Source organism: Anguilla rostrata, chromosome 3 (genome assembly GCF_018555375.3).
Source record: "Anguilla rostrata isolate EN2019 chromosome 3, ASM1855537v3, whole genome shotgun sequence".
Lineage (NCBI taxonomy): Eukaryota > Metazoa > Chordata > Actinopteri > Anguilliformes > Anguillidae > Anguilla > Anguilla rostrata.
Genome location: NC_057935.1, coordinates 27,854,800 through 27,882,242, shown reverse-complemented (window position 1 = coordinate 27,882,242; position 27,443 = coordinate 27,854,800). Strand labels below are relative to the sequence as shown.

Sequence of the window (27,443 nt, the reverse complement as noted above, 5' to 3'; positions counted from 1 at the left end):
TGGAAAACAGTGACAGCTTGAATACGAATGCAGCCATTTTGGATTACACAAAAATGTATATGGACAACAGAATCATCAAGATGCAAGTATCAGACATAGCGGAAATGAATGCAACGTGCTGTCCTTTATGATGTTTTGTGTATGATATGGTTCGGATGTAATAAGCAATCAGGGCACAGGGAGGCTCCTTTTGTTTCACTGCCCTTTCTTGCCCTGAAAGCTGGCAAGGTAAAAAGTGTATTTGTTGGCTGGAGTGTAATGAATGCTCTGAGTGCATACTTACAGCATGTTTCTAAGATATATTCTAATTTAATACATTGTGGATTTTGGATTAATCCAAAAATCTATGGGCAGTACTGCCCATACGTCTCTTGGGGGCCAGGAAAATATTAAACAGATTCTTTCTGGGGTGGTTTTAAAAATATTATTTCAGATTTTGCATACATTTTCATGGGCACCAACAGTTTTTATGTACAATGAAGAATATTTTACATAAATACACTTCAAGTAACTGAAGCAGCATGTACAGTTACATTATGACTCCAGAGGTTGAACATATGTTTATTGTTTGATTATTCTCCAAAAAATATATTTAATATTATTTCTGGTGGTAACTATTTCTTATTGCACATGCAATCTGAGACTGCTGGACTCACACAAAGAAGTACTGACAGAATATACACTGATATTGTGTAAGAAATGGTATAAGAAAGGTAAGATGGCTTCTGAATGGTGTACATGCATAGAGGTCTGCTTCACCAGCTCCGGCTGAGTTCTGTTGTTACACATACTCAAGATAGCTAAAGGTCCCCTAATTTAGACAGAATCCCTCAAACACACCCACAGCTGTCAGAAACAGATGGTGTGAAAGGAAAAAAAAACAGGTAGGTTGTCCTGGTATGGTAGTGCTCAAACAGTACCACATGAGTTATACATTCTATACAGTACAGTCTGTATTTGGACAGTGACACAATTTAATTATTTTTGCTCTGTACTCCTGCATATTGGATTTGAAATGAAACAACGAATAAATTGCAGACTGTCATCTTTATTTTGAGAGTATTTACATCCATATTGGATGATCCAATTAGGAATTGCACCATCTTCTATACGCAACCCCCCCCCCCCCCCCCTTTTTAAGGGAACAAATGTGATTGCACAAATTAGCATAATCTTGAAAAAGTAATCATAGACACCACCAAACACTGTGTATATTCCCTGGTCATGCTCTGCCAGGCTTGTACTGCAACCATCTCCAGCTCCTGCTTGTTTCAGGGCTTTTTTGTCTTCAGCAAATAAAACGCATATTCAGTTGGATTCAGGTTGGGTAATTAATTTGGCCAGGAGTAATTTATAATAATCACGACACTTCTAGGGGTATATTATTTCATCTGAAATGTATCAATGATATGTTATATACCTACAAAAAAAAAAAAAAAAAACTAAGAAACACTGTTTCCTCTGGGATTCCTGTACCACATATTGGGAACCCCTGTGGTTAAAGAGTTCATGTCAAAAGTGATTGTTCTCTTTCAGATGGCCGTAAACTGTGTACAAGGGCAGTAAATTCAATTCACTAAATAATTATTGGTCTTACATGGTCCATGCTTCATAATTAGACCAATAACTATTAGCACGTCACACAATATTAGCTCCAGTATAAGTTTACAGTGTGATAACGGTAAGTTAGCTACGACGACACTGAGATGTGGCAAATCAGTAATTTATATCCTAAGGTTACAGATAATTCAAATGATATCAGCTGCTAAATTTGCGTATGTGGCACTGCATTTGGCTTTGTAAATTGAAAGCGCAAGAAAAAGGTCTCTTCCATCAGACCAAAAAGATTTGAAGAAATACATACAAAAATATGTTCTCTCACATAACTAAACAAAAATCGTATCCTCTTCACCGAGATGTGGAACAGTCCTCTACGCTAGTGCTTGTGCTTCTGCCAACTGTGACCTTTGGTTGCTACAAGAAAATTATGTTTACTTCCGGGTCGTCTCCGATAGCAACAAAACTGAGCCAAAGCCACCGATCTGTACAAGAACAAGACGGGGTGCATTCGAAATATGGCAGGAGAGGCGGAGGACGAAATACCTGGTAAGTGAACTCCCTAGCTTGATCGTAAGCTACTGTAGTCTAGTTAGCTAACATTACAGCAGGAGCTTAGATCATCTTTCGTCTTACGTTATACAGCTGAAAATCAGTATTGTTTGCCTGTCTGGGGAAATTTGTTCACAGGACCGTTACATGTTCATTAATCTATCTAGTGAGGTAAGTTTGCTAGCTTGCTAATTAGCTAGCTAGTCTAAGTTATTTAATAGGACCGAACTTCTGCTGTTTCGTGTTTTGTTTTGGTTCAAAAGTTTATTGTAAGCTGGTTAGCTAGCTAGCTAGTTGCTTCATCTCTCATAACGAATAAAGGAGTTGGTTTGCAATAAATCTAAAATCTCTAGACTTGTTGCTACTGAGCTAATGTAATGTCAGCCATAATATAAGGGTAGCTATAAATTGTGTTTGGACTTCCGACGTAGTTGGCTGGACTACCGAGATGACAATAATTAGTCGCCAATTAACTTATTAGCTAAATAAGCTGACAGTTGTCGTAAAAGTTCTTCTTACCGTGAAGAATTCCTGACTTGCTTACATGCAGGACAGATATGACTGCAAGCGAAATCTATTGCTGTTACCGTCAACACAAGCAAGTGCACGTTCGCAAAAACCTCTTTTAGATTGCTAGACTTGTTAAACTAGCTAGAGTTAGTAAAGCATCTAGCCATGTAGCGTGTTAACTAACATTTTTTATGGTAGATTTGTTTGTGAGTGTAATTAGCCTACCTACTAGATACCGACATACTTAATATACAGTATTGTTTTTCTAAAATTCTCTTTCAACAGAATCTGGAGCCGTCTTCACCTTTGGTAAAAGCAAGTTTGCCGATAATGTACCCAGCAAATTCTGGCTGAAAAATGACACACCCCAGCGGATCTCATGTGGGGATGAACATACAGCGTTGATAACAGGTGACAAGCAGAGCAGTGTTCTTCTAAAAATGATTGTCCTGACTGTAACTTGCAGTCTAGTATCTATCCAAATGGAGTGATCATGTGCGTTTTTGTACATCATTAGCTATTGAAATGGATTAGCATACACAGTGTACATTACGTTTGGCCGCTACAATCACATGAGTATATACCTCAATTAGCCTTTATTTAGTGGCCAAACTGGTTGTATAGCTAATCGGTTAGAACACCTTTCTAATCAGTTATAACAGTTGTTATCTTGTTGTCTTCATGTATTGTAAATTCACACACTCCTACGGATAGTTTCTGTAAAATTAAGTGGGCCATGGTCTGTTATATTGAGCTGATAATAATCATTGACGTTTGTTTTACTGTATTCACTGTTTGGAGATGATCAGTCACAGAACACAAATAAAGATGTCTTTGGAAGCACCAGTCCTTTAGTCTTTGCAAAGAACATGCAAGATTACTCAATGGTAAAACAAAGGCAACTTATTCTACATCTCTAAAACGGGTGTATGTGCCATTTTTAGAATTGTGCCTGCACAAGTTCTTGTTTCAACTTTGAATCTCCATGGGATTAATGGTTGAAGTGAGTGTCCCCTATGCAGCAGCTCATGACGTTATTTTCACATTTTCAGACGTGTTGTTTTTTTGGCCCCCACAGACAATGGCAAGCTGTATATGTTTGGCAGTAATAACTGGGGCCAGCTTGGCCTGGGAACAAAGACCACAGTGAACAAGCCCACTTGTGTGAAAGGTGAGTCATGCTGAATTTTGTTGCTCCCTTTGTCTGTGTTTTAAGATTTTTGCTAAGTGCAGCAAGTGTATTCTGTTGTTCTGCTGGCATCCACAGCTGCTGCTGATGATGGGTGTCTCTTGCAAGCAACAGAAAGTATCTTTAAATTTAGATAGATCTTATTTGTAAAAAGTGCAAAAGTCCCCTTCAAGAGACCAGGTTAATGCCACAGCCATCTGATATACATTTGCTGCTTTGTTAAAGCTGATAAACAATTGCAATTTCTCTTTTAAAGAATCAGAACTCATCCTTGCCAGCAGCCATAACACCATGTAACTTGTTCCTGCTGAATGGTGGAAGCTAAGCAGGTGTGGGCTTGGTTAGTACTAGGATAAGAAACTTAAATTGCTGCTGGAAGTGGTATTGGTGGGCATGTAGGGTGCGATCTTGCCTCTGGTCAACTAAACCCCGAAGCCGCTGTGCAGTGATGGGAATACTGTGCTGTAGGAGACTTTGTCTTTCAGATGAGATGTTCCACCGAGGTCCGTACTCACTGGGGTCATTGAAGATCCCATGACACTCATCGAAAGAGTAGGGGGTTCCCCAGTGTCCTGGCTAAATTCCCAACCTGGCTTCTCAACCTGCCTGCTAAGCATTCCCTGATTTAATTGGCTAAAAGTCGTTCTCTCCCCGTCCACCTAAACTGATGTGTGGGAAGCACCTGGTGCAAAATGGCTGCCGTGCATCACCCAGGGGGGTGCTACATACTGGTGCTAGTTGAGGCAAGTTTCCCCCTCAGTATGTAAAGCACTTTGAGTTGCCGGCTGGTGAGAAAAGCACTATATAAATGCAAGGAATTAATTAGTCTTTTTTTTTTAGACCTATTTTCATTCTCTGTGCTGTGATCAAAATGGTGATACAATCTTTTCTTAAATGCACTGTGAAAGGAACAAGGCTGTTTTGAGTAGCATTTTAGATCAAGGAATGTACGGCCAGAATGGCCCGTTTCCAAGGTAACTCTTGGGTTCATAAAATGTGTAACTGTTTGAGTGCGCTTATGGAGGCTGGAGCACGGCTGGGTGACAGTGGAGTGGGCTGTTGCTGGGAGTGTTCTTGGATAGTCCTTTCCCACAGATCTTAAGCAGTACCGTAGAGAAAACGGCACTGCGCTTCCTCATAACGTTCCTCTGTAGCAGGGGTGATCCATTTTAGAATTTTGTTCCAATTTCCGTTCTTAATTAGTCTGCCAGCCCAATGATTTATTTAAGCTGACATTTTTCATAAAGTAGATAATATAGATACAAATACATACAGTATTGAATCTGAATTTTTTGGGTTGTACGGCTGTTTAAAAAAAACAAACAAACATGCCATCATCTCCTCTCTCCCATTCTCTCACCACTGGCATGCCCATAAATGTCTTTTATTGTCGGATTTATTATCATGACAGCCAGATATGGCACAAGTCATGACCGTGTCTGAAATAGCTTGCTGTGAGTCAACTGCATAAATCATTTATTCAGTTATTCAAAATCTTAGTTACGCTGAACTCATGCATTTTGCCCCCCTGGAGCGGCATTTTATATCTGGTAGAACTTGAGCAGTAGAGTACCTGAACTGATCACACAAACCGCTTGTATTCAGTAGGAGCGACAGCCTGTGACTGGCTATGTCTGATGGACTGATGGACCCATTGACTGCAAGTGCCTGCCTGTTGTAGTCTTTAGTTAAGCAGGTACCTGGAGCATGCGCACTAGTTTGGGGCTATATCTCAGCACTCCCTACAGGCAGAGATGGCTGAGAGCTGTCTGAGAGCTCATTTTAATCTAGGTAACAGCTACAAGTAGAAATTCATTTTATGTTGAAATTCCCCTTTAAGCCAGAATATTTTCTTGGACCAAAATGACAGCAAACGCCCAATGGCAATTCTAGACTGGACTTTTGCACCTCTGATGCAGTATATTTTACATTTACATTGTTGCTTAGCATATTTTTGGAATTGAGTATTTCAGGGCTTCCCAACATTTTCCTGGTGACCCCCGAGAATGCTTTATTTTTGTTTTAGCCATTTCCCTAATTATTTAAGGTAACTGAGAGCATGCGTGTGTAGATCTGTCCCCTGATTGCTATTGTCTTTTTTTTTTTAAGCTGTTGTTTGCCACAGGCAGATGCTAGATTTCAGTGACCAGATGTTAGATTTCAATAAATCCAGATTTTCAGCAGTTATGACTCTAATGTGCTTTTTGCCTGTCAATCACCCAGTCACAGTCCCTCAGGTGTATATAATGTAGCATGTGAGTTAATAGCTCATTAGGTTCTGGAAATTGCTATACCCTCAGAGGAGAAGCCAGCATACACAGGTGTCCCCCAGGGCTGGCTTTAGGAATCTCTGAGTTATTATTATTTTTTAATGTAAATCCTTTAATCTTTGCTTTGCATTGCCTTTACACAGGATTATGAGGAAATGGCAGTACACTCAAGCCTAAAACTAGGGTCTTTTTTCTTCTCAGTAAGGAGCCCTGTATATTGGCATATGATACTGTTATGCTGACTGAATTAGGCTACGTTTTAGTTTGATGCACATCAAAAATGCAGATCTAGGAATTTCCTCCCTCCACATGTGGACTGAATGTGCTGTAACACGGCTAGATATGCACTGGAGACCCAATCAGCACCTCCGTGCTATAGGGTGTTGTTTCTTAAAGGGAAAACTAAGTGCTATTTTCTCGCCTGTTCTTGCCGCAACATGACAACCATAATATTGTGTGCCAAAGCTCTTGAAATAGGTGACCGCAGTTTTGAGGTGCATGTGAACAATGAGTAGAAAGGCTGCAGTGTCAACAAAAACAGTTGTCTTGTTTCATTTTAAAAAGATAATGTTAAAAGGGGATGTAAGAAACTGCAGTGGGCATCAGAACACTGAGCTGCAGTCATGCTACATCTGTGCTGTGACATAGCCTGTGGCTTCACGGGTTAATTTCTGCTTGGACAGTGGATTTTCGCTCCTCTGGGAGAGGGCATCTCAGGTGGTATTAACAAAAGCCATTTTCTTCAGAAAAAATACATTTCTTTTTTCAGATGCACATTCATTTTTCCATGCTCTCAACATATGTGCAAAGAATGTGTGATTACTTTTTTCTGAATTCTAGACCTGAACCTCTCAGTTTACAGTTTTCAAAATAGAAATATACCTTGGTGTCTGAGTGTCAAATCTGTTCATGAACAGTCATGAGTATTTAGCAGTTTCTTCATTCATATAGCTTTTAAAATTAAACTTGTGGAGATGCATAATCTAAAATCATGATTCTGCTCTTTATTTTTTCTGAAGCCTTGAAGTCTGAGAAGGTGAAGCTTGCTGCTTGTGGGAGAAATCACACGATAGTGTACACATGTAAGTGCACATTTTTATTTTAGGACTTTTACTGTGATTAGATGTTTATCAATCAAAATTGTGGCAACAAAAGTGGGCTGCTGGGTGGCTCAACCTGTTAAGGTAGTGTCCTAGCACACGGACGGGCCCCACGGTCTGGTTTTGAATCCGGTGCCGGCAGGCATGCAAAGCAGCGCACAGTTGGCTCTAGCGCCACCAAGCGATGGGATGGTTTCATTTCCCAGGTCAACAGCGTGTCATCACTCACCAGCCACTCCCACAAGGGCATCTGTTGAGCTGCACATGAAGTGTATTCCTCTGACTCATGTCTGTGTAAGCCCACCTGTCAGTTCGGGAGAGCACAGACAGGCACGTGCTTTGGAGGAGAGCACGGTCTGTATTCCCAGATCGATAGTAGAGGTTGCAGCCACAAGCTGATATATTTCAATTCGAAATTCCAAATTGGAGAGAAAGAGGGGAAAAGCTGAAGAAGGAAGAAATGTGAAAATTGTACGTGTGTGTGTGTGTGTGTGTGTGTGTATACTGATTGAAAATAATACTTTTTTTTAAAGAACCTTTTTAAGGATCACTTGAAAGTACCACTGGTGTCTTATACGAGAAGGGCTAGAGTATGGGACTGGCTTCTATTTCATAATGCCACTAAAACCACCAAATTTTGATCCAAGACCGTAATTAGTTGATTCGTTTATTGGTGTGTTTTAGCACCAGGCAAGAAAAACAGTCTGCACCCACTCTAGCCGTCCTCAGGTAAGATCGGACGCCCATAATTTGGAGCCTTGGGTGTGGCACTCATCGATATGGTGGTAATGCCTGCGTATCACAGCTCAGGGGAACGTGTACACAACTGGGGGCAACAGCGAGGGTCAGCTGGGCCTTGGAGACTGTGAAGAGAAGACGTCCTTCCACCGGGTGGACTTCTTCAGCAGCCATGCTCCCATCAGAATGCTGGCAGCAGGGTCCAACACCTCCGCGGCTCTCACAGGTAAGACCTGCTCACCCGCCTTTGGCTCTGCTTAGACTGGAGAAGGTAAGCACTGTCCACCCACCAGCACCACTGCTCCTTAAACCGGTGGCTTATCACTTGCCACAACGACATGATCAATGTTTTGTCCAGCGCCCGGGTCTTCGTCAGGTGATGGTCAATAATGCGTTTTAAATGAATCCAGACCAGGTTTAAATTCAAACGCTGCCTCATTGTGCTATTTTGGTGATGCTATGAATGTGCTGCAAATATGAATGCCTGAACGCGGGACATGGATGCAGAGTTTTTCCTGCACCGTGATTTCTGTCCAGTTTTGGCTATTTATATTGTGCCTCTATGGAGTTAATCAATGTAAGCTTCTTGAATTAGAGACACAAGGAACATGGGAGACCTGCTTTGGACGGTCAAATAGTGTAAGATACGTGTGTGTTAGGTGTGTGTAGGTGCATTGGTTCTTGTTATGTAAATGTTTTAACTGTCACTACAGTCAAATGGAGTACATGAGGCAACACTAAAGGAAGTGGATTTACAGGAAATGCATTTACAGTGGTTTTTAGAGGACAGTGGCTATCCATTAAAGTTTTGGCTAACATTAACCCCACAACACACTGACAACTGACTTTTAATTATGCCTTTGGCAGGGCTAGGACAATGAGCTAGGAACGGGGCTTGTTACCTCGGTTGTATTCCAGTCTAGGACACTACTGCTATACCTTGAGCAAGGTACTTAAGCTGATTTGCCTCAGTACCCGGCTGTATTAACGGATGTAAAAAATGCAAAAGCTGTTTATAAATGGAGGCAAAAAAATACACAAGCGAGCAGGGACTGGTTGACTGTGGAGTTGTTTCCCTAGCGTTCCCTAATCTGTCAGGGTTCTGTCTGAATAATGAGATCAGCGATAACGTTTGGCTAAAGAAAGCAAAATGTCATCGTCAAATGTTGTTTTTGGTCCTGCTTTAACGTACTTGGCTTATGTCACCAGCCGAGAAGAAGGGTAGCCAACCGTGCGCCACTTTTCAGTCCTTTCAACTCCCTCCGCTCTCTCCACTGACCGAAAGCCAGACCAGTGCTCACTCTTGTTTTCCCATGACTTTTATGACTCAGCTCTTGAGATGGATTGTAGGGCTTGTTTGTTCTAGTGCTGATTGGGCGTAGCTGGATATCTAGTGGAGCTGTGTGTTTAACAACAGAGTCAGCCATTTCTTCTTTGTAAAGCCTGATTTATACTTTGTCGCATGACCCCTATGACAAGCGTTGCATGACAAAAATTATGTATTTTGAGAACTTCATACTTTGTCGCACAGTGTTGATTGGGCAGCCAAGTAGAACATCAAAATTCAATGTCGTGGATATGTCTTTATTTTCAATTTACCTGAGTGACAGACCGTCGTCTTTTTTCAGTTTGCATCATTGTTTTAAACAAAAGTATATATAAAATTTATTCCTCCCCTATTTCTCAGTAATTTCACCGGGCGCCGCAATGTTTTCACGGATGTAAAAATCAGCTGTCTCGTTACCATAGACAACAGAACCCTCTCCACTGCCCTTTGCCGAAGTATAAATGCAGAACATCATTTTTGTCGCGCGACACTTGTCGAAAGGGGTCGTGCGACGAAATTTAAATCAGGCTTAACTCAACTGGCAACCGGCTGCTCGTTTCATTTCTCAGGAAAAGATTTGCGTGTTATTGGCTCAGAGGCATTGTTGGAGGCACTGTCGCCTCACACTGTCGCCCCTGGATTTGAATCCCGGCTTGGGGCCATTCTGTATGGAGTTTGCATGTTCTCCCCATGTCCGTGTGGGTTACCTCCGGGTTCTCCGGTTTCCTCCCACGGTCCAAAGACGTGCAGGTAGGCTAATTGGACACTCTAAATTTCCCCATAGGTATGAGTGTGTGAGTGAATGGTGTGTGTGCCCTGCGATAGATTGGTGGCCTTTCCAGGGTGTATTCCTGCCTCTTGCCCAATGCATGCTGGGATAAGCTCCCAGCATTCCCCTGCCACCCTGCTGAGGATGAGCGGGTATAGATAATGGATGGATGGAAAAGTAATACTTTTACTCTGTGTCTTTCAGCAAGCTCTGTTGATGTATTTTTTAAAATTTTTTTTAAATGATTTGTCTATGTTAAAATTTACACTTAGCAACTCTGAAATAGGGCACCACATGTTTTGGAAGGGAGTGTGTGCTTGGCTGTTTTCCCCTTGGTTGACAGCGGTGTCAGCAGTGAGTGCAAGCATTGGGGAAACAAGACCAGGTTAAAACCCAGTATATGGCTGGACCGAACCGGCCGACGTCACAGACATGCGCGGTGTAACTTTGTCAGTCAGTCAGTCAGTCAGTCACAGACATACACGTTTGTAGGGCTGGCTCCGCTGTTGCGGTCCAGCCAAAAATGCTGGTACAATAAAATTATTGAATTTAAATTAGTGTAAGCAAATGTAATTGTATTCGTCACTATATGTTATTGCTTATATACTGTATGTTGTTTTAAATGATTATTTTATTATTTTAAATGATAGATTTTAAATATTGTGCTGTGTTTATATATCTGTTTATTCTTCAATCTAAACATTGCCAAGAAACATTGGAGAAGCAGCAAGTGTGGATTAAAAAGCATGAAGACACACCTTTTATCCTGGCTTTTAGCTGCTTTGCTTTGTATTATATTTATCTATAATGTCCCTAAATGGTTTCTCTTTAGTATGTTTTATGGTTTTGTCTCATGTCTTGTTTTTTATCACTACCATGTTTTAGCACTGGGGTCTGATTATCTATTCACTGCTCTGTTTTTTGTGTGCTTTCTCTCTGAAAGCACTTAGGGCTGCAGTGTATTGCATGAAAGGTCTTGACAATTTGGCACCATTATTATTATTAGTAGTAGCAGTAGTAGTCGTAGTAGAAGTTGTAGTAGTAGTAGTACTATTATGAATGTAATGATGATTGATTGTTATTATTTTCTGTTGCTTTGTTCCCCAGAGGACGGGAGGCTGTACATGTGGGGCGATAACACGGAGGGTCAGATTGGCCTGGGGGCTCAGGCCCACGCCGTGACCCCTCAGGAGGTGGCTGTGGGGAGGCCCGTGTCCTGGGTGTCCTGCGGGTACTACCACTCGGCCCTGGTCACCGGTACGGCGCTCCGCCTCCCTCGGCCTCCGCCGCCCGCTCTCAGGCTCCGCCTCCCGCTCTCAGGCTCCGCCTCCCTCGGCCTCCGCCGCCCGCTCTCAGGCTCCGCCTCCCGCTCTCAGGCTCCGCCTCCCTCGGCCTCCGCCGCCCGCTCTCAGCCTCCGCCTCCCGCTCTCAGGCTCCGCCTCCCGCTGTCAGCCTCCGCCTCCCGCTCTCAGGCTCCGCCGCGCCGTGTTAGCGGACGCGCGGGGGAAATTGATGGCTGTAGCGTCCAACCCTTCCAGGGAGAATATGGATGTACTCGCGCGCTGTTTAACTGTCCCCAGTGATTCACTGACTCTAAGCAGTGCTATTGAAAGAAACTTAGCAGCCTCTGGGTTCATTCTTTCTCCTCAGCTAGCGCTATTATTTACCCTGCCTCCGCGCATCCTTATTGAATCGGCTAATGCATTACGGCGCACTACAGCAGTGCTGAGAAGGCGCCAGCCCTCGGCCTGGATCCCCGTGTGCGATGGCTTTTGTTCCAACCTTAATTGCGATTCCTGAATTATAAAGAGCTGTCAGCTGATTTTAAATAGATTAGAATTTCTAATTTCAAAAATCTAATGAGGGATTATTTACCACCTTAATTCCACATTCTGCCAGAAGATATTTATATTGTCCATATTCATTGTAGGGCTTGATCGTTTCAGTTTAGTCGGCTCAGTTCAACAGCTGAGGCTTCCATTTCCTGTAGTGTGCTGTGGCCAATGATGTCTTTAGAAAGAGGTTACCCTTTTGTATTGATTAAGTGACAGGACTGTTTGCAAGGGGACCTGGGACACGTAGGAATACCTGTGGACCCGGGCTTGAATCCCTGTGATTAAGGCCCTGTTCCCCGTTTCCTGTCGCCGCTGCAGCCGACGGGGACTTGTACACGTTCGGGGAGCGCGACAACGGGAAGCTGGGCCTGCCTCCCGAATTGCTGGACAAGCACAGGGTCCCGCAGATGGTGCCGGCGATTCCAGACGGGGTCCTGCAGGTGGCCTGTGGAGGAGGGCACACCGTGGCTCTCACAGGTACAGTAAAGGCCCCTAATAAATACCACCGGGCCCAAGAGGCACTTTTACACGCTTTTTCAGGAGGGGTTTTTTTCAGCTTGAACTCCCATCTTCTGACAGCTTTTGTGGTCTGAGATTCAGCATGGCAGATCTTGAGTCGAAGTGAAAAAAGATGGATCTGCTCGACCGACTCGCGGTTCATGGTTGCAGAGTCATTTGATTTGTTTGCTGTTGTGTTAATGGCTTTCATGTGTACATACTGGTTTTAATTGTGTCCCTACAAAGAGCTTTTAAGCTAAATTGAATTTTTTTGATAACAATGTGTGTTCTACATAGGTAGTTTACATAATGAATGGTACATAATGACATGACCAGGCCATTCTGCCATCTAGCCTTGTTGAATACCTGCAGACCATATAGTATCCAGCACAGTGTCAGCCTGGAGCCAAACACCCTGAGGGTCTCTGGCTTCAGGCTGCAGTAATAACCAGACCCTTCAGCAGGCCTGGCCTCCTAACGTGGCTCCAGTCTGAGGCTCTGCCCCTCTTGCGTTCCAGAGGACGACGTGTACACGTTTGGGCTGGGCCAGTTCGGGCAGCTGGGCCACGGCACCTTCACCTCCGAGTCCCCCCTGCCCCGAGCGGTGGAGCACTTCCGGAAGGGGCGGGTCAAGCACGCGGCGTGCGGAGAGAACCACACGGCGGTCATCACAGGCAAGCCGCCTCCCCGCGCCTCCCTGCGCCTCCCCATGCCTCCCCGCGCCGCCTCCTCCCCGCGTCGCCTCCTCCCCTCGCACGGCTCGCGCGCCCCGGAGAGAGCTGTTCGGATCGAATTCATTTCCATTATCGCTCATTCGATTAGCGCCAGCGGTCGAGAATGCAGGTGACGGGGGCGGCGGCGGGGAAGCTCTCTCGCCGCTCCGTTAGCGAGCGTTCAGCGGCGCGGAAAGCCAATCAGCGGCGTTTAGCCATGATCGAATGCAATCGTTCCGGAGCCGTTCGCCAGACGGGTTCTTATTTTCCCTCTCTCGCTCCGGCTCCAGACAAGGGCCTTCTCTACACGTTCGGGGACGGGAGGCATGGAAAACTGGGCCTGGGAGAGGAGAATTTTACCAACCAGTTTGAGCCGACGCTCTGCCCGCGCTTCCTCAGATACTGCGTGCAGACGGTGAGCGACCGCCTCTCATTCCCCACCTGCCAGCCAATCCCCCGCACTGCAGTGCTGCTTGGGACTCTTTATCATTTACTTATCTTGCATTTAAGCTGCCAGAATCATATGTAGGAGTGAAATATATAATCTCTCTTCCAGGTCAGCCCTGGCCATGAGGGCAGCTCGGTGTACAGAACATGTACAGTGTATAGTACACAATCGCAGACAGTGATGATGGTAACATTTAAGCCATATATTAGTTATGCCCCTTCTGCAATGTTTCCTGGCTTATTGATAATAAGTTTTTTGCAGTGAAGTGAAGGTCTCTGCCCAAGCAGACAGCTCTGCTCTCGGTAGCTTTTAAACATTTTGGGTGGTGTTCAGAGCAATGCACTCTGGGGTGGCTGGCAAGCTCCATTGAATTTTATGCATGCCGGGTCATGCTAAGAGACATCGGTTGCCATGCTGACTGGCGTGTGTGTGTGTGTGTGTCTGGGTGTCTGGATGTGGGTGTGGATGGGTGTGTGTGTGCGTGTGTGGATGGGTGTGTGCGTGTGTGGATGGGTGTGTGCGTGTGTGGATGGGTGTGTGTGTGTGCGTGCGTGTGTGTCTGTGTGTGTGTGCGTGCGTGTGTCTGTGCGTGTGTGGTTGGATGGTCTGGGGTGTGTGTGACGTGTCTGTCGCGTGTGTGTGTGTGGGGGATGGGTATGGGTTGTTGTGTGTGGTTGGATGGAATGAGTGTGTGTCTGTGTGTGTGTGCGTGCGTGTGTCTGTGTCTGTGCGTGTGTGTGTGAATTGGTGTGGGTGTGTGTCTGTGTCTGTGTCTGTGCGTCTGTGTGTGTGTGTGTGGATGGGTATGGGTGTGCGTGTGTGCGTGTGTGCGTGCGTGCGTGCGTGCGTGTGTGTGTGTGTGTGTGTGCGTGTGATCCAGGTAGCGTGCGGTGGCTGTCACATGCTGGTGCTGGCCACGCCCAGGCCCAAGGACACACAGGACGTGTCTCTGGAGGAGGACGATGTGATTGACGGCTACCTGGAGAAGTCCCACACGGAGCTCCTGGGGGACAGCCTCGCCTCCAGCACCCTGAACCGGAGCCTGTCCGCACGGGTGCGGCGGAGGGAGAGGGTGGGTCATCAGTCACTGAATGTGTGTGTTTGGTAAAAACAGTTTTACTGTAGTTTGATATAGGAGCGATTAGCATAGCAGCATTAGCATAAACAGCTGTTTAGGTACTTAAGTCCAAGTAACTGGGTGGGATAAAAAAAATCATGCCCTTGCCCTCTATGACTACAGTTGTGCTCTTAAACAAACATTTTCACCAGGAAGTTAAGATAACCCCAGGGTAAGGTCAGCGTGATGCAGTTGTGAAATGAAGATTAGGGGCTAATGGCTCCTTTAGCCCTGGGCTATGAATGTTCTGGAGTACTCTTACCCCAGGGCTAAACAGTGTGAAAACCCTATCTGTTGCCTGATTTGTTCTGTGTGTAATGGTGCTGGCTTTTTTGGGGATGGGGGAGGGAGGAGGGAGAGGGGGCGTTATTGAAGAAGGGCTCTGGCATTGAGAATAATTTGACAGTCGCTGTGAGAAATGTAACTCTTGGAGCTATCGGAATAAATGGACACCCCAGCTTAGTTTAACACAAGTGTCAGTTTTATGTGTGTTCCACAAGGGGTCAGCATTCTATCACCCAATAGTCGTTCCAATGGCAGGTACACTGTTCTCTGCGTTGCTAAACCACCAAGAGAAGAGCTGAAAAACCAGTGAAAACACATTTATAGAACTATGCACTTTTATGAGTAACTGAATAGTTAATTAATACAACCACATAATATAGTAAGAAATCTCAATCAGTGTTACGGTCTGTGTGCGTACTTTCTGTTTACTGCAGAATTGTTGCTTGTGTCTGTTCACTGTCTGGCTCCTGTGCTTACTAAACATGCTCTGTTGTTAGAACTTGGTTATTCTGTCAGGACTCCTGTGTAAACTGCTCTGTACTAGAATGGCTGGCCGATGATAATGAGTAATGATGATAATAGCGATGCTATAATGTCTTTCAGGAGCGATCTCCAGAGCCGTTTGGGCTGATGTACCGCACCTTGCCCCCTCTCACCTCCGCCAGCCTGAACGCCTCCCTGCCCACACGCATCCGGACCCTCCCCCCCAGACGCCTCCCCAGAGACCTGCCCGATGGAAAGATCCGGAATGGCATTCGCCCCTTAAAGGACCCTCTGTCTGCCAAGAACGGTACTGCACTTGACATCAACGGCGGAGTTAATTCTGTTCTCATTTGAGTATGACAGTGCAGGAACAATGATCTGTCATTATTTAAACAAGACAACTATGCCTCTATGTTCTCATTAGGTGGTCAGTATTTTCCGGTTCCTACCACAGATCCATGCCCGTGTGTTTGTTTCAAATTCCCAAGGGGAACCAGGGTTGGGTCGATTCTATGTCAATTCAGTGAGTTCAGGAAATGGATTTTAATGTAATGAATGGGAAATCCTCTTGATATTCCATGTTGCATTTTCAAAACTGTTGACTCAAGGAAAGTAAAAGGAATGTTGTCTCAGATTTAGCCCACCCAGTCAAAATAGTCTGTTGAATCACTGCTGTGTTATTGGTGCCTGTTGCCTGACACACATTATTCCAATTACAGGAAAGTTGCTTCACGAAAAAGCCACGGATGAGAAGCCCCCTGTTGGCGAAAACACAGACGACAGTGAGAGCTTGAAAGAGTTCGGGAACAGCACTGACCTGCTTAACATGGTGAGTGCTGTTTACTCTTTTCACCTTCCCTTGTGTCTGGTAGAGACACAGGAGTCCAAACGGAGCGGCTAATTAAACTTCTCCAAATTATTACGAGTTTAGGCGCACACAAGGTGGCTGGCATGCATGTGTGTGTCCAGAGGCTTCGCATTAGCGTGGCTGGGACTTGGCACTGAGGCCCGAAGGCTCATGCAATCTGAAAGCGATCAAAAAATGACGAATTGCAAAAATGTAAAATTAGGAAATGAACCCAGACTCCTAGCAGGCTAATTTTGCGGTTCACAAAAACAGCGTGGTGCATTTAGGCGCTACTATGTCGGCTCTGTTTCCTGTCTCTGGACTGTAAAGTGTTGCATCGTGTTGTACCATCAGAACAGCAGTTATTGTCATTGTCACTACCTCTCCCTGGTATTCCCCCCCCACACCCAGACGGTTGGAGTGCTGATCTAGGATCAGTTTTGCTTACAGTTAATTAGGCTGCTATATGGGAAAATACAGGGGAAATCTGGCCCTAGACCAGCACTCTGAGAGCCTTTGGGAGTGTGCACCCACGTTATTACAGTCAGGGCAACTGCTTATTGTCCAACATTTCCTGTTATATTGACTTGATCACTGCCCCCATCCATTCTTGTAGAGAGGAAGGCACATCACCTTGACGAGTAATTCCTGTTAATTGAAAAACAATTTGTTAGCCGCTGTCCATCCGACGAAACTGAAGTCCATATGCAATATTTGAGACGGGGGCTAATGTGACGGATGCTCTCAGTCATTAGCTCACTTTGTTTATCTCATAGTGGTCAGTTAAGTGGCCAGGATGCTCCTAATGTGCCGTGCTAAGTAGAAAAGGATTTCATTATTTAAAAACAGACTTCTGCTGAGGAAAGTGCTTTTCTTTGCCCAGGAGTGCTCTTAAATGTCAGTAACCATGGCGATAAATAATTTTGGTTGCTTTTATGTCACCACTCTTGTTTCCCTCTCATTATCTGCTGATATTAAGTGGGGTGCGTTATTTCAAAAATAGCATTTTTCGTTTTGTTCTCAGTATTTGGTGTTAGCCAGTCTTTATAGTTCTGAACTGCATTTATGAAATATTACAAATTTTTATAGAACAGTATTCATTAATTTTTATTTTTAATAATAGGTGTTGGATTTCAAATTCAGCAATTACCTATCATAATTTTGAAGCCATTTCTGTTGTGTAAAAACACACAAACAATTTTCTAGATTAAAATCATGCATAATGAAAAAATACAAAGGTTGTTCATTGCATGTAATGCGATGAATCTTATGGTAATGGAATACACTACAATATAATTTATGTAAATGTGGACTTTTCTGGCAATGTAATGGCAAACATTTATATATAGATCTTGTTAAATGCAATGGTATGGTTATTGAAACATGGCTAAAAGAAATTGATTATGACAATAAGAACTTCTAAATTGGTAAGAAAAATAGGGCAAAAGCAGAATGGCACCAAAGTTGATAACAGACATGCTGGTGCCGTAAAACCAGAGAGCACTTAAACTGACCAATCTGGCCTGGCCTCCCGTACTCTGTGTCCCGAAGGCTGCTTTTAAGAGAAGAAAAGGCTGCTTTTATTACTCATGGCCTGCAACTCTGGAACAGTCTCCCGTAGTACAGGCCCATTAGAGCCTCTTTTTAAATTGGGATGACTAAAAATTTCACTGAGGTTATTTACGTATTATTTTATTGTTTTTTTTATTTTTTATTCCTGCTTCGCTGTCCTATTGTTTTGATTGTACTTTTATAAAGGCGTTATGGGGCTTCATTACAGTTTTATTTATTTATTTTTTTCATTTCCGTCGTATCTGGTTTTTATGGTTTTTAACCCTAAAGACTATTCTTTGTCTTGTTTTCTGTAATCTAAAGATATAAAAATTATATTTTAATATCAATTTTTCCTACTTTACTGCATTTAAATGTTTAATGTATATATTACAATGATAAACTTATTCCACAGCAGTGTATATTTAAAAAATGTAATGACTGAATGCATAAATAGTTTGTATATTTGTAATGTAATAATGTTTCTTGATCTTGATTAATATTGTAGTGCATTCCATTTCAGTAACTTATTAAATTTTTCAGTGTTTCTTAGTCATTGACAGCAATTCTAAATTCTCACATTACTCCTGTTTTGGGACAGACCCATGTGATGAAGATGGACCCCAGGGACAATACCGTGACCTTCTCACCTGTTCAGAAGGATAAGGTGAGTCTGAGCACAAGAAGACCTAAAGCACAGGAAGTGCTGCTGATTCTGTTGGTGTGATTTATGCTACCAAAACCAGTCTGTTAAGGCAACCGCTCTACTCTCTTACTAGCATTGCGGACCTTAAGTCTTGGTTAAACCCACGGTGAACTGTGATTTGTGATTTTTACAGTTCTGTATTTGTTTTGAGTTAAGCTTTTCTGTGTCTTTCGAAGTACATGCACTTAAGTACACTATTGAATTTAATTTTACTGCAAAGCGCTGTTTCCGAAATCTTCAGAAATTTCATAAAGATGCATGACAGCATATGCCATACACCCTCAGCAAAGCTGGTTGAGAACATAGTAACATTATATTACATAATGATAAATACATTCCTTTCAGCCCATCTAGGCTCATCATTTACCTACATGTGTGGTGAATTGAATCATGTAAATAGATGGCAGTTTCATTGTTATGAGTAGCTCATTCCACCCAAAAGCATGCGTAGGATCCGCTCAGTGATGTATCATTCATTAACATGCATGTTTTCTGCTGTTGTTGCCAGTTATACATATAAATGTGAATGCATTCTGTCGCTTCGGATGTCAAGACATGAAAGCGAATGTTCGCATAAAAACATAATGAATGTGTTTGAGAGGATATATGAAAATCAATAAATACAAAAGTAACCATATATAGTCATTGTTGGTAACCCGTTGTATATAAGTGGAATAAACCCCTCCGGGCTGTCCCGGTTATTATAAAATAATGTAGGCTACTTCGGTGGTAGTATGGGGTTACAGAAGAAATCAGATGACAGATGGACCGACGACAACGTCGCTTTTTCATACGTCAGTGGGCTAATTTGCCTAATCTTCACGGTACTTTAGACCCCGGTGGAAACGCAGACAACCATTGGCTGAAGGAACCTTTTAGTTCCTGGTAAAGTAGTTCCTGGGACTGAAAGTTCCGGGTAATTTTGGTGGAAACGCGGCTGTTGAGTGGAATCGTGGACCTTGCTATCAAATTAGTGGCAAAAACCAGCTCCTCAAGTGTGTTTTTCTCACTTTGGATTTCCTTAGGGATTGGGTTGGGGGGATAAATACTTTCCCTATTTCCCATTTCCCAAGCTTTGTTTGGGGGAAATGATACAATTGTCAGCTTAAAAGAAAACTTTTGAAAAGAGAGGATTACAGAGTCAATTCAGAGCAGACAGAAGAGGCTTTCATCTACAGCAGGCTTTGCTTGGAGCGGCTGTGTTTTTACCGTCACCCCTCTTTCTTCATCTTCATTTCTGAGCCACTTTTCTGTGCCTTTGACTTTCATCTCTCTGTTTTTCAGCTTTGAGTTTCAGCACTTATCTGCCTCCTTGCCTGTTCGCTCATTTCTCTAGCTCTCCCAGTTTTTACCTTCTGCTTTCTGCTGGTGGGATGGAAGACTGTTAAAGTTGTGAAAAAGGTGTGGTAAAGTGGTTAAGAGGGCGCATGAGTGGGCTCCTCCAGGGAGGGGCACACATTTGGACCCCAGATGGACCCTGCCTGCCGAGCTTCTGAGGGGCTTCGGCTTTGGATTTCTGTTGTCCCGAACTCTGCTCAAACGGGGGGCCTCGATAGAGGACTCGCTGGAATGCTGGCGGGGGCAAGGAGAATATTCTCACAGTGACAAAAGAGCCATATCCTGTGAGCCCCAAAGCCAGCACCACTGAGCCCAGAGGGAGAGCCCAACACCACTGAGCCCAGAGGGAAAGCCCAACACCACTGAGCCCAGAGGGAGAGCCCAATCTGGGAGCAGCTGGTATGGTGAGGTCGAAAACAAAATTTCTGACAGAAGAGAAAAAACCGGCCTGCCAGTTGTGCAGCAGAACAGAGAGAGACTAAAAGCAAATCCACAGAAGAGAAGAGGAAAACAGAAAATGCGGGCAGTCACGTAATGCCTGAGAGTCATTCAATCAAGTGAAGAGCACAAAAGTCCATAGCTGGCCCGTTGAGATCAAGGATAAACCTGATGAGAGGAGGGCAGAAGTAAAACCACTGAGACCAAAAGTAAACCTTCGTGTGTTGAAAGCAAAGCTGTAGAGGTCAAAGGTAAAGTGGTTGTGGTCAAAATGAAAAAGGTTTTTTATTTTTTTATTTAACCTTTATTTACCCAGGGTAGGTTCGCTGAGCACGGATGCTCTTTTGCAGGAACGCCCTGCTTCACACTCATACACGTTCACACCGGGGAGCTGCCCAGTACAACCACAATCCACTGAGCAGCTCCACTGGAGGGAGAGAACATTTTTTAGCCAATTAAATCAGGGGATGATTACGTGGCAAGTTTTTGCGAGAGTTTTTGCCAGATCTGGGATTTTAGCCAGGACACCGGGTAACCGCCTACTCTTTGCGAATAGTGTCATGGGATCTTTAATGACCACAGTGAGTCAGGACCTCGGTTTAACGTCTCATCCGAAAGACGACATCTCTTATAGCACAGTGTCCCCATCACTGAACTGGGGCATTGGGGGTTATTTGACCAGAGGGCAGATTGCCCCCTGCTGGCCCACCAATGCCACTTCCAGCAGCAACTCAGTATTCCCTGGTGGTCTCCCATCCAAGTACTAACCAAGCACACACTTTCTTAACTTCAGCCAGTTGGCAGGAATAGAGTGCGTGGTGGTATGGCTGCGCCTTAAATGGAGGTTAAATGGAAACCAGGTGGTTAAAGCTAAAGCTGTTAGGATCAAAAGTGGAACACCAACTAAGGAAGTTGAAAGTAAACCCAGGGAAGTGAAAAGCATTTCTGAAAAAACAAAAGTAAGCCAACAGAAGTGAAAATGAAATCTAAACAACAAATGGAAATCACTCATGTAAAGGTCGCAAGCAAACCTGCAAAGGTGAAAATCACACCTGTAGAGGCTAAGAAACCAAAGGAAGATTAAGTTAAATGAGTGGAAGTTGGAAGACAAAGGAAAAAGCAAATCCAAGGAAGCAAAGTAAAAGCCCAGAGATATGAGAGTTCATGCAGATGGAAAGTGAAGAGCTTTGAGGTGCAAAGCACACCTAGAAGAATTTTAGTTAAATGTAAATCAGAAAGCCAAGAGAACTAATCCACCAGGCCTTAACAAGGCTGAAGTACTGTTTGTCAGCTGTAGCAAGCCACTGGATATGTCTTTTGCCCCAAAGAGCAAAACCCCCATAGGCCTTAAATTGAGGAAAAGAGCCACCAGCACCCAAGAGGCAGGGGGTGATGAGGTGGTTAAAAAGGAGATTGTGGCTGAAGAGCAGGCAAAACATAAAGATGGAGACAGAATTGAAACCAGGAGGAATACGAATGGTAGAGTTTATGAAAAGATGATGGATAAGAGGGGGGAGAAGAAGAACAAAGAAGGAAAGAAGTAGGAGAGAAAAATGGGAGTGCGTCTGAGGCAAGAGGAAAGTGGAATGAGACTGAACAGGAGGAGGAAGGAAGGGAGGAATGGTGAGAGTTTCAGAGCAGGAGGAAGAAGGGCAGCATAGCATAGAAGTGGTAGAGGGAGGAGGTGAGGAAGAGGATGCAGACAACGAGAATGCGAGGAAGCAGGGTAGAAGAGGAAGCCGGAGAGGATATAGAAGATGAGGAAGAGGCTAAATGGAAGGGAGAGGAAGAGGAGGAGGAAGAGGGTGAGGAGGCGAATGAAGAGGGTGAAGAAAAAGAGGATGAAGGAATGGGGCAAGACGATGCTGAGAAAGGGAGAAGGATAGGGTGGGAGAGAAGGAGAAGGGGAAAGGGAAGTTGGTGAAGAGGAACAAGATCAGGAAGAAGTGGGAGAGGACAATGAAAATGGGGGTGAAGAAGAAGAGGAAAAGGAAGGGATCCAGAGGAGGAAGGACACAGAGGAACAAGGATGAAAGTGAAGAAGAAGGTGAACATGTGAAGAACAGGTGTAGGGAGAAGGAGCAGAAGGTGAAGAGGAAGAAAGTGAAGAAAAAGGAATGTGTATACCGCTGCCCTGAACTGGCAGTTTGTAAAAAATGAGCCCTTTAGAGGAAGCAAGTGCTTGATGAGAACATTATCCAGTGTAGCCAGGGCTGTTGTTTTTGAATGAGGGTATTGGCTAACACTGGTGACTGGTGAGTGATGCTTGTTGTACCTGGGTCCACTGAGACGGGCAGGGAGTGATACAGTGGGGAATTGGGACTGTGGTATCTTCTAAACTTGAATGCACACTGCATCTTGTGCTATAGGGAACACAGTTTATTTTGGCATACAGCCTCCTGAACCATGGTGGCAGACTCCATGCTCAGTTACTGGCTTTCCGTGGGTTCCCTGGCTGCCCCAGTCCTTCCTCTTTGATTGTATTCCCGAGTGCTGTAAACAGACGCCTGTTTACTCCCTGTGTTTTACAGCTGTCAGCTTCACTCGCTCCCTCTGATGGGGAAAACACAGGTGAGTGGCCGGTCATAGCCCCAACGTGGACCGGTGGCTTTGCAGCTGGTAGTGTTGAAGATTTAACTCCCTGAACTATCAGTTTGCTTTGCTGAAGGTGCAAACTACTGTTCTTCTGCATAATCTTTACTACTGCTACTTGTTCTTCTTTTAATTCTTATTTTTCTTATTCTAGTTCTTCTGAGCCTCATACAGTAAGATAGAAATATGAAGTTTCACTTCTATAAACTCCTTGACCCCTATTCCATTGCTTGTATGTTGTTAAGTGATATTCTTCATACTTTTTGAGCTATGAAGGTTATAAAAATATAATAGCTCAATTATGAAAACTTTGGTGGAACTCCACAAATTCTACAAACTCCACCCCAGAATTCCTAACTGGCCATAAAATAGACTACCATTACCACTAATACAGCCACCACTACCTCTACCACTACTTTCAGTTCTGAAGCTGAAGTGCTTGCTATACCTTTGGGAAACAATAATATACTGTGCTATTGTAATTATATCACTTGGACCTTTGGTAAGGAAACTGCTTCTTCTGGGACTATATATCTAGTTTTAAGTCGTATTACCCTGCAAATTTAAAGTTGTTTTTCCTTCCTGTGTGACCTTCCGGTAGCGGTAGCCCCTTCATCATCCCATAAAGAACTTTGTTCTTGTTTGTCTTGTGTTGCAGCCAGCACCCAGAGCAAGATGCTTGTAATTCATTAGTTTATGGGGTTCCTTAAAGTGCAGATTCCTCCCGATGATGTAGGTGGGAAGGAATGTTGTTTAAATACGAAAAGTATAATCATTTGTGCTCCTGCCTACTTGTTTTTTTCTTCTTCTTTTAAATCAGTCACATATTCATGTGAATATTTGTTGGTTTAAGGCGAGCAGGTTGTCATGTTGATAGACTTCCTGTCTTTTAAACTCATGCACAGCCATTTCCATGTTTCCTTTACCTGAAGCCCCTATGGTTTATTGTACAGTCTTTGTCAGTGATGTCTTTGAGATGGTGGTTAAACAGTTGATGGGTATTTTATTTCAATCAGAAGACTAGTTATGAGTGACAGAATTGTAAAAAACATGAATTTATGAAAGTGAATCAAGCTGTATCCTTTTTCATAGATAAACTAGCATTTCATTATGTTATTGGATTTTAGTAGCTGGTCTTATCAGAGCAACTTCCACAATTTTACAATTTTCTAAGCCCAGTTACCTCACCACTACACTGCACTACCACATTGGACATACAGGAACAACAGGCATTTAGGGAAATGGGGTGCGTTTTTCTTTTAAACAGCTGTTGCATTCCTCTGCTGTCTGTGACTAATGGTTGCTGCTGCCTTAAACAGGAAATTGGGCATACAACACCTGAGGAGAGTGAGGAAAATGAAGAGGATGAGGAAGATGAAGATGAGGAAGAAGATGAGGAGGAGGAGGAGGAAGAGGAGGAGGAAGGGGAAGAGGAGAATGAAGATGAGGCAGAAACAGAGGACCCTCAGGATAAGCTGGGAGAGACAAGGACTCATCCAGTTGAGAACAGTGACCATTGTCTAGGAACTAAAACCCAGGTACAGTTCACAGTTCCACTCTTCCTGTGTTCTCCCTGGTGTACACGTTGAGAAGGTGCTGCCTTATCTTACACTGTCATACCAACTTCTGATACTAATTTTGATCTCAAAAAATGAAGATTTCTTAAGCCGGCAACACTGATATGGTGTATCTGTTAAATGTAGGGCAATAACAAGTGGTTCACCCATTGAAACCAGTAAGAGAAATATTGAGAAATATTGACTGCTCGATCACTAAAACTACATGTCAGGACATTTTATGAATATATTATAACAGTTTAAATAGTTTGCATTTAACACTCATTTTCTCAAAGTCAATTACCTAGAGAATCCTGGTTTATTTACTGTGCATAGCTGCAACCTTACTTTCTGTTTGTACATGTGTAATGTCTATATGTGAAAAATGGATGAGTACAGTACATGTAAATGGCAGTATTTTTCCCTTTCAAACATCATTAAATTGAAATATTGGATTATTACACAAGGTATTACCATGGCAGTTCCCGTTTTGATTTGTTATCTTTCTACAACCATTTCTTATCCTCAGGAATCTGAAATCATAAAAGAAGAAACTGTTGTGGATGGTGTGCAGAAAGGTGAGCTATTTCTATATTTTTGTATATTCTCACAAGTTAAATACTGAGTTAAATACTGATTTCAGTTTGTTTATTTTTGCAATTCATCAGCTAGGGGGGAAGGTCAAATATTATTCCTGGGGTCTACGTCCATCACAGGGGTTTGTCTCAAAATGAGGGCAAGATGAAAATTTAGGACTTCAGTCACTGAGAATACTACTAAGTCTCTGGATTTTATTGGGCAAATATTCAAATTATTTCCCATTTCAGGCATTATATTATGTATAGTTTTTTTAAATACTCTGCTGTGAAATGTCATCATAATTTAGAAAAGTTGTACATTCAATTTCCTTAAGTCTATCACAATTTTAGCTTATTTTTTTAAAATCTGTCGATTTCCATCTTGGACTGATATATATCTTTAAGGAAGGCTGCAGTGTGAAATCAGTGACAGATATCCTGAGCTCATAAAGAAACAGATTATAATGCTTGTATTATAAAAACATTTCAATGTGATTATTTCTGCTTAGCACGCTTGGTAAATAATATTTACATTATAATTATGGTGAACACTGTAAACCAGCTAACAGTAGGAATATCATCAGCATTTTACTGGCCCGAAATGATGACAGATAATAGTAATGTATCTTTTTTTGTAGCCTCTGAAGTTGAAGAGAATAACAGTTCAGGAACAGAAGTAAAGCCAAACTCCAATAAGAGGTCAGAGAATGGCACAAAAGAGGTGAAATCCAGAGGCCTGTTTGGGTCTGGTCGAAAGGTAGGTTTCTGAAAATTTTACAGTAGAAACTGCAGCTTAGGTTTGTTTACTACGGAAGAGGATTAGGGCCACGTGCAATTTTTTAAAGTCAGAATTCTGACTTCATTCTCAGAATTCTGACTTTAATCGCAGAATTCTGACTTTAATCGCAGAATTCTGACATTAATCTCAGAATTCTGACTTTAAAGTCAGAACTCAAAAAAAATTTACTCCTCAAAAATGGAGAAGAATCGTATTTCCCAGAATCCCATTTAAACAGCCCCTTCCAGAAATGGGATGTCCTGCAAAGTGTATACATGTGATTTAATCAAGATCAGATAAAAAAAACTTTTCAGCATTTCACAAAATATTTTTTGGAAATGCACACATTATGGGCGCTTTCAGTAATTGCAATTTTTGAATGCTTTGTTGTGAAATTTTTGTCCTTGTGTTTTCCTAAAAGTCTCCACATTTGCAGTTTATTGGAGCATATTGCCTTCTATAAAGTACAGTCAGAGACAGTGCACTGAGGTTATAACTGCCCCTTGTCCCTGTCCCTCTCTCCACCCTCCGGGGCAGATCTCTCTGTTCAAACGGCCGTCGGCGGCAGGGCAGGGCAAGCGGGGGGGCGAGGCCCCGGCCGAGGGCCAGGCCAGGAGCGAGGAGCTGCTGGGGAAGATCGGCCGCAGTGACGCTCAGCCGCTGCCTAGAGGGCAGCAGAGAGCGCCGGACTCCGGCGGCAGGCAGGGCTCGCACTCTGCCACCTGCACTCTGCTCTGACCCGGGGAGGCCCGTGTTCCACTCAACGTGCCTTGTGGGGACAGAATCAAACGGAAAGCCGCTTCGTTGGACTGTTAATGACTACAATGTTCATTTTTACAATCGTGGTGCTGTCTTAACGTTAGATCACACGCTTCTAAAATCTGCACAAAATCACATCAGTCCTTAAGCTTTTAAGCAGTTGCACATTAGTGATTTTCCTGTTATTGTTCATGACAGGGAAGACATTCTGGAAGATCATATAACCCAACCATAGTTCATTCAGTGGTGACCGGTACCCAATCTGATCCATTCCCCACAGAAAAACACACTGTTTTAATGCTTTTGTTACAGTTTTGTTATGTATTTGTGTAAACTGTAAATATGTACAATACTCAAGAGCAGTGGTCATCATATTGTGTAGGTTAGTGATTTTCAAGTGTGTACTGAATTTTTTAAATTGTGAAACTTTTCAAGGGAACTGATTTATTTATAATGGATTTGAACAATCTTGATGCACAATGGCACTTTAATAACTTTGTATTAGAGCCTTTTTCAGGGAGACATAATTTGAATTTTTGCTTTTGTTTTGTGAAGTCCAAAAGTATTTTTGATTAATCATCTCACTAACTTATTTATTCAGTTTGGATGTGTTTCAATTTGGTAACAGTAAAATACTTATACATTTGCATCATTCTTGTTTTATTTTATTCTACTATTGAACTCAACACACAGTGGGTAATATTTCAGAAAATGTGTAGAATTTTTTTGTTTCTGCATTACAAACTGCTTAGTGTATGCATTACCACTTCTTCTTTTTCTGTCAAATTTTCAAAGAATCAGTCCACCACTCACTTTACCAAAGTAATTGGAAAACATAACTCTCCAGTATTCTGGATCACTACCTATTCAATTTGTTCAATTATAAAGTAATAAATGAAAGGCACTCTA

General features: G+C 43.1%; 1 protein-coding gene across 1 annotated transcript; it reads left to right on the top strand.

The window, feature by feature from the left end:
* Window positions 1-1,980: 1,980 nt before the first annotated feature.
* Window positions 1,981-27,443, top strand: rpgrb (retinitis pigmentosa GTPase regulator b). The gene is made up of 17 exons (XM_064327115.1): window positions 1,981-2,106; window positions 2,905-3,030; window positions 3,698-3,790; window positions 7,098-7,160; window positions 7,984-8,142; window positions 11,120-11,269; window positions 12,166-12,324; window positions 12,864-13,019; window positions 13,349-13,473; window positions 14,387-14,578; window positions 15,512-15,698; window positions 16,111-16,220; window positions 18,391-18,456; window positions 24,183-24,401; window positions 24,949-24,997; window positions 25,636-25,754; window positions 26,313-27,443. Exons 1-17 carry the CDS (start codon window positions 2,076-2,078, stop codon window positions 26,511-26,513), a joined length of 2,205 nt encoding a protein of 734 aa, XP_064183185.1. The 5' UTR covers window positions 1,981-2,075; the 3' UTR covers window positions 26,514-27,443.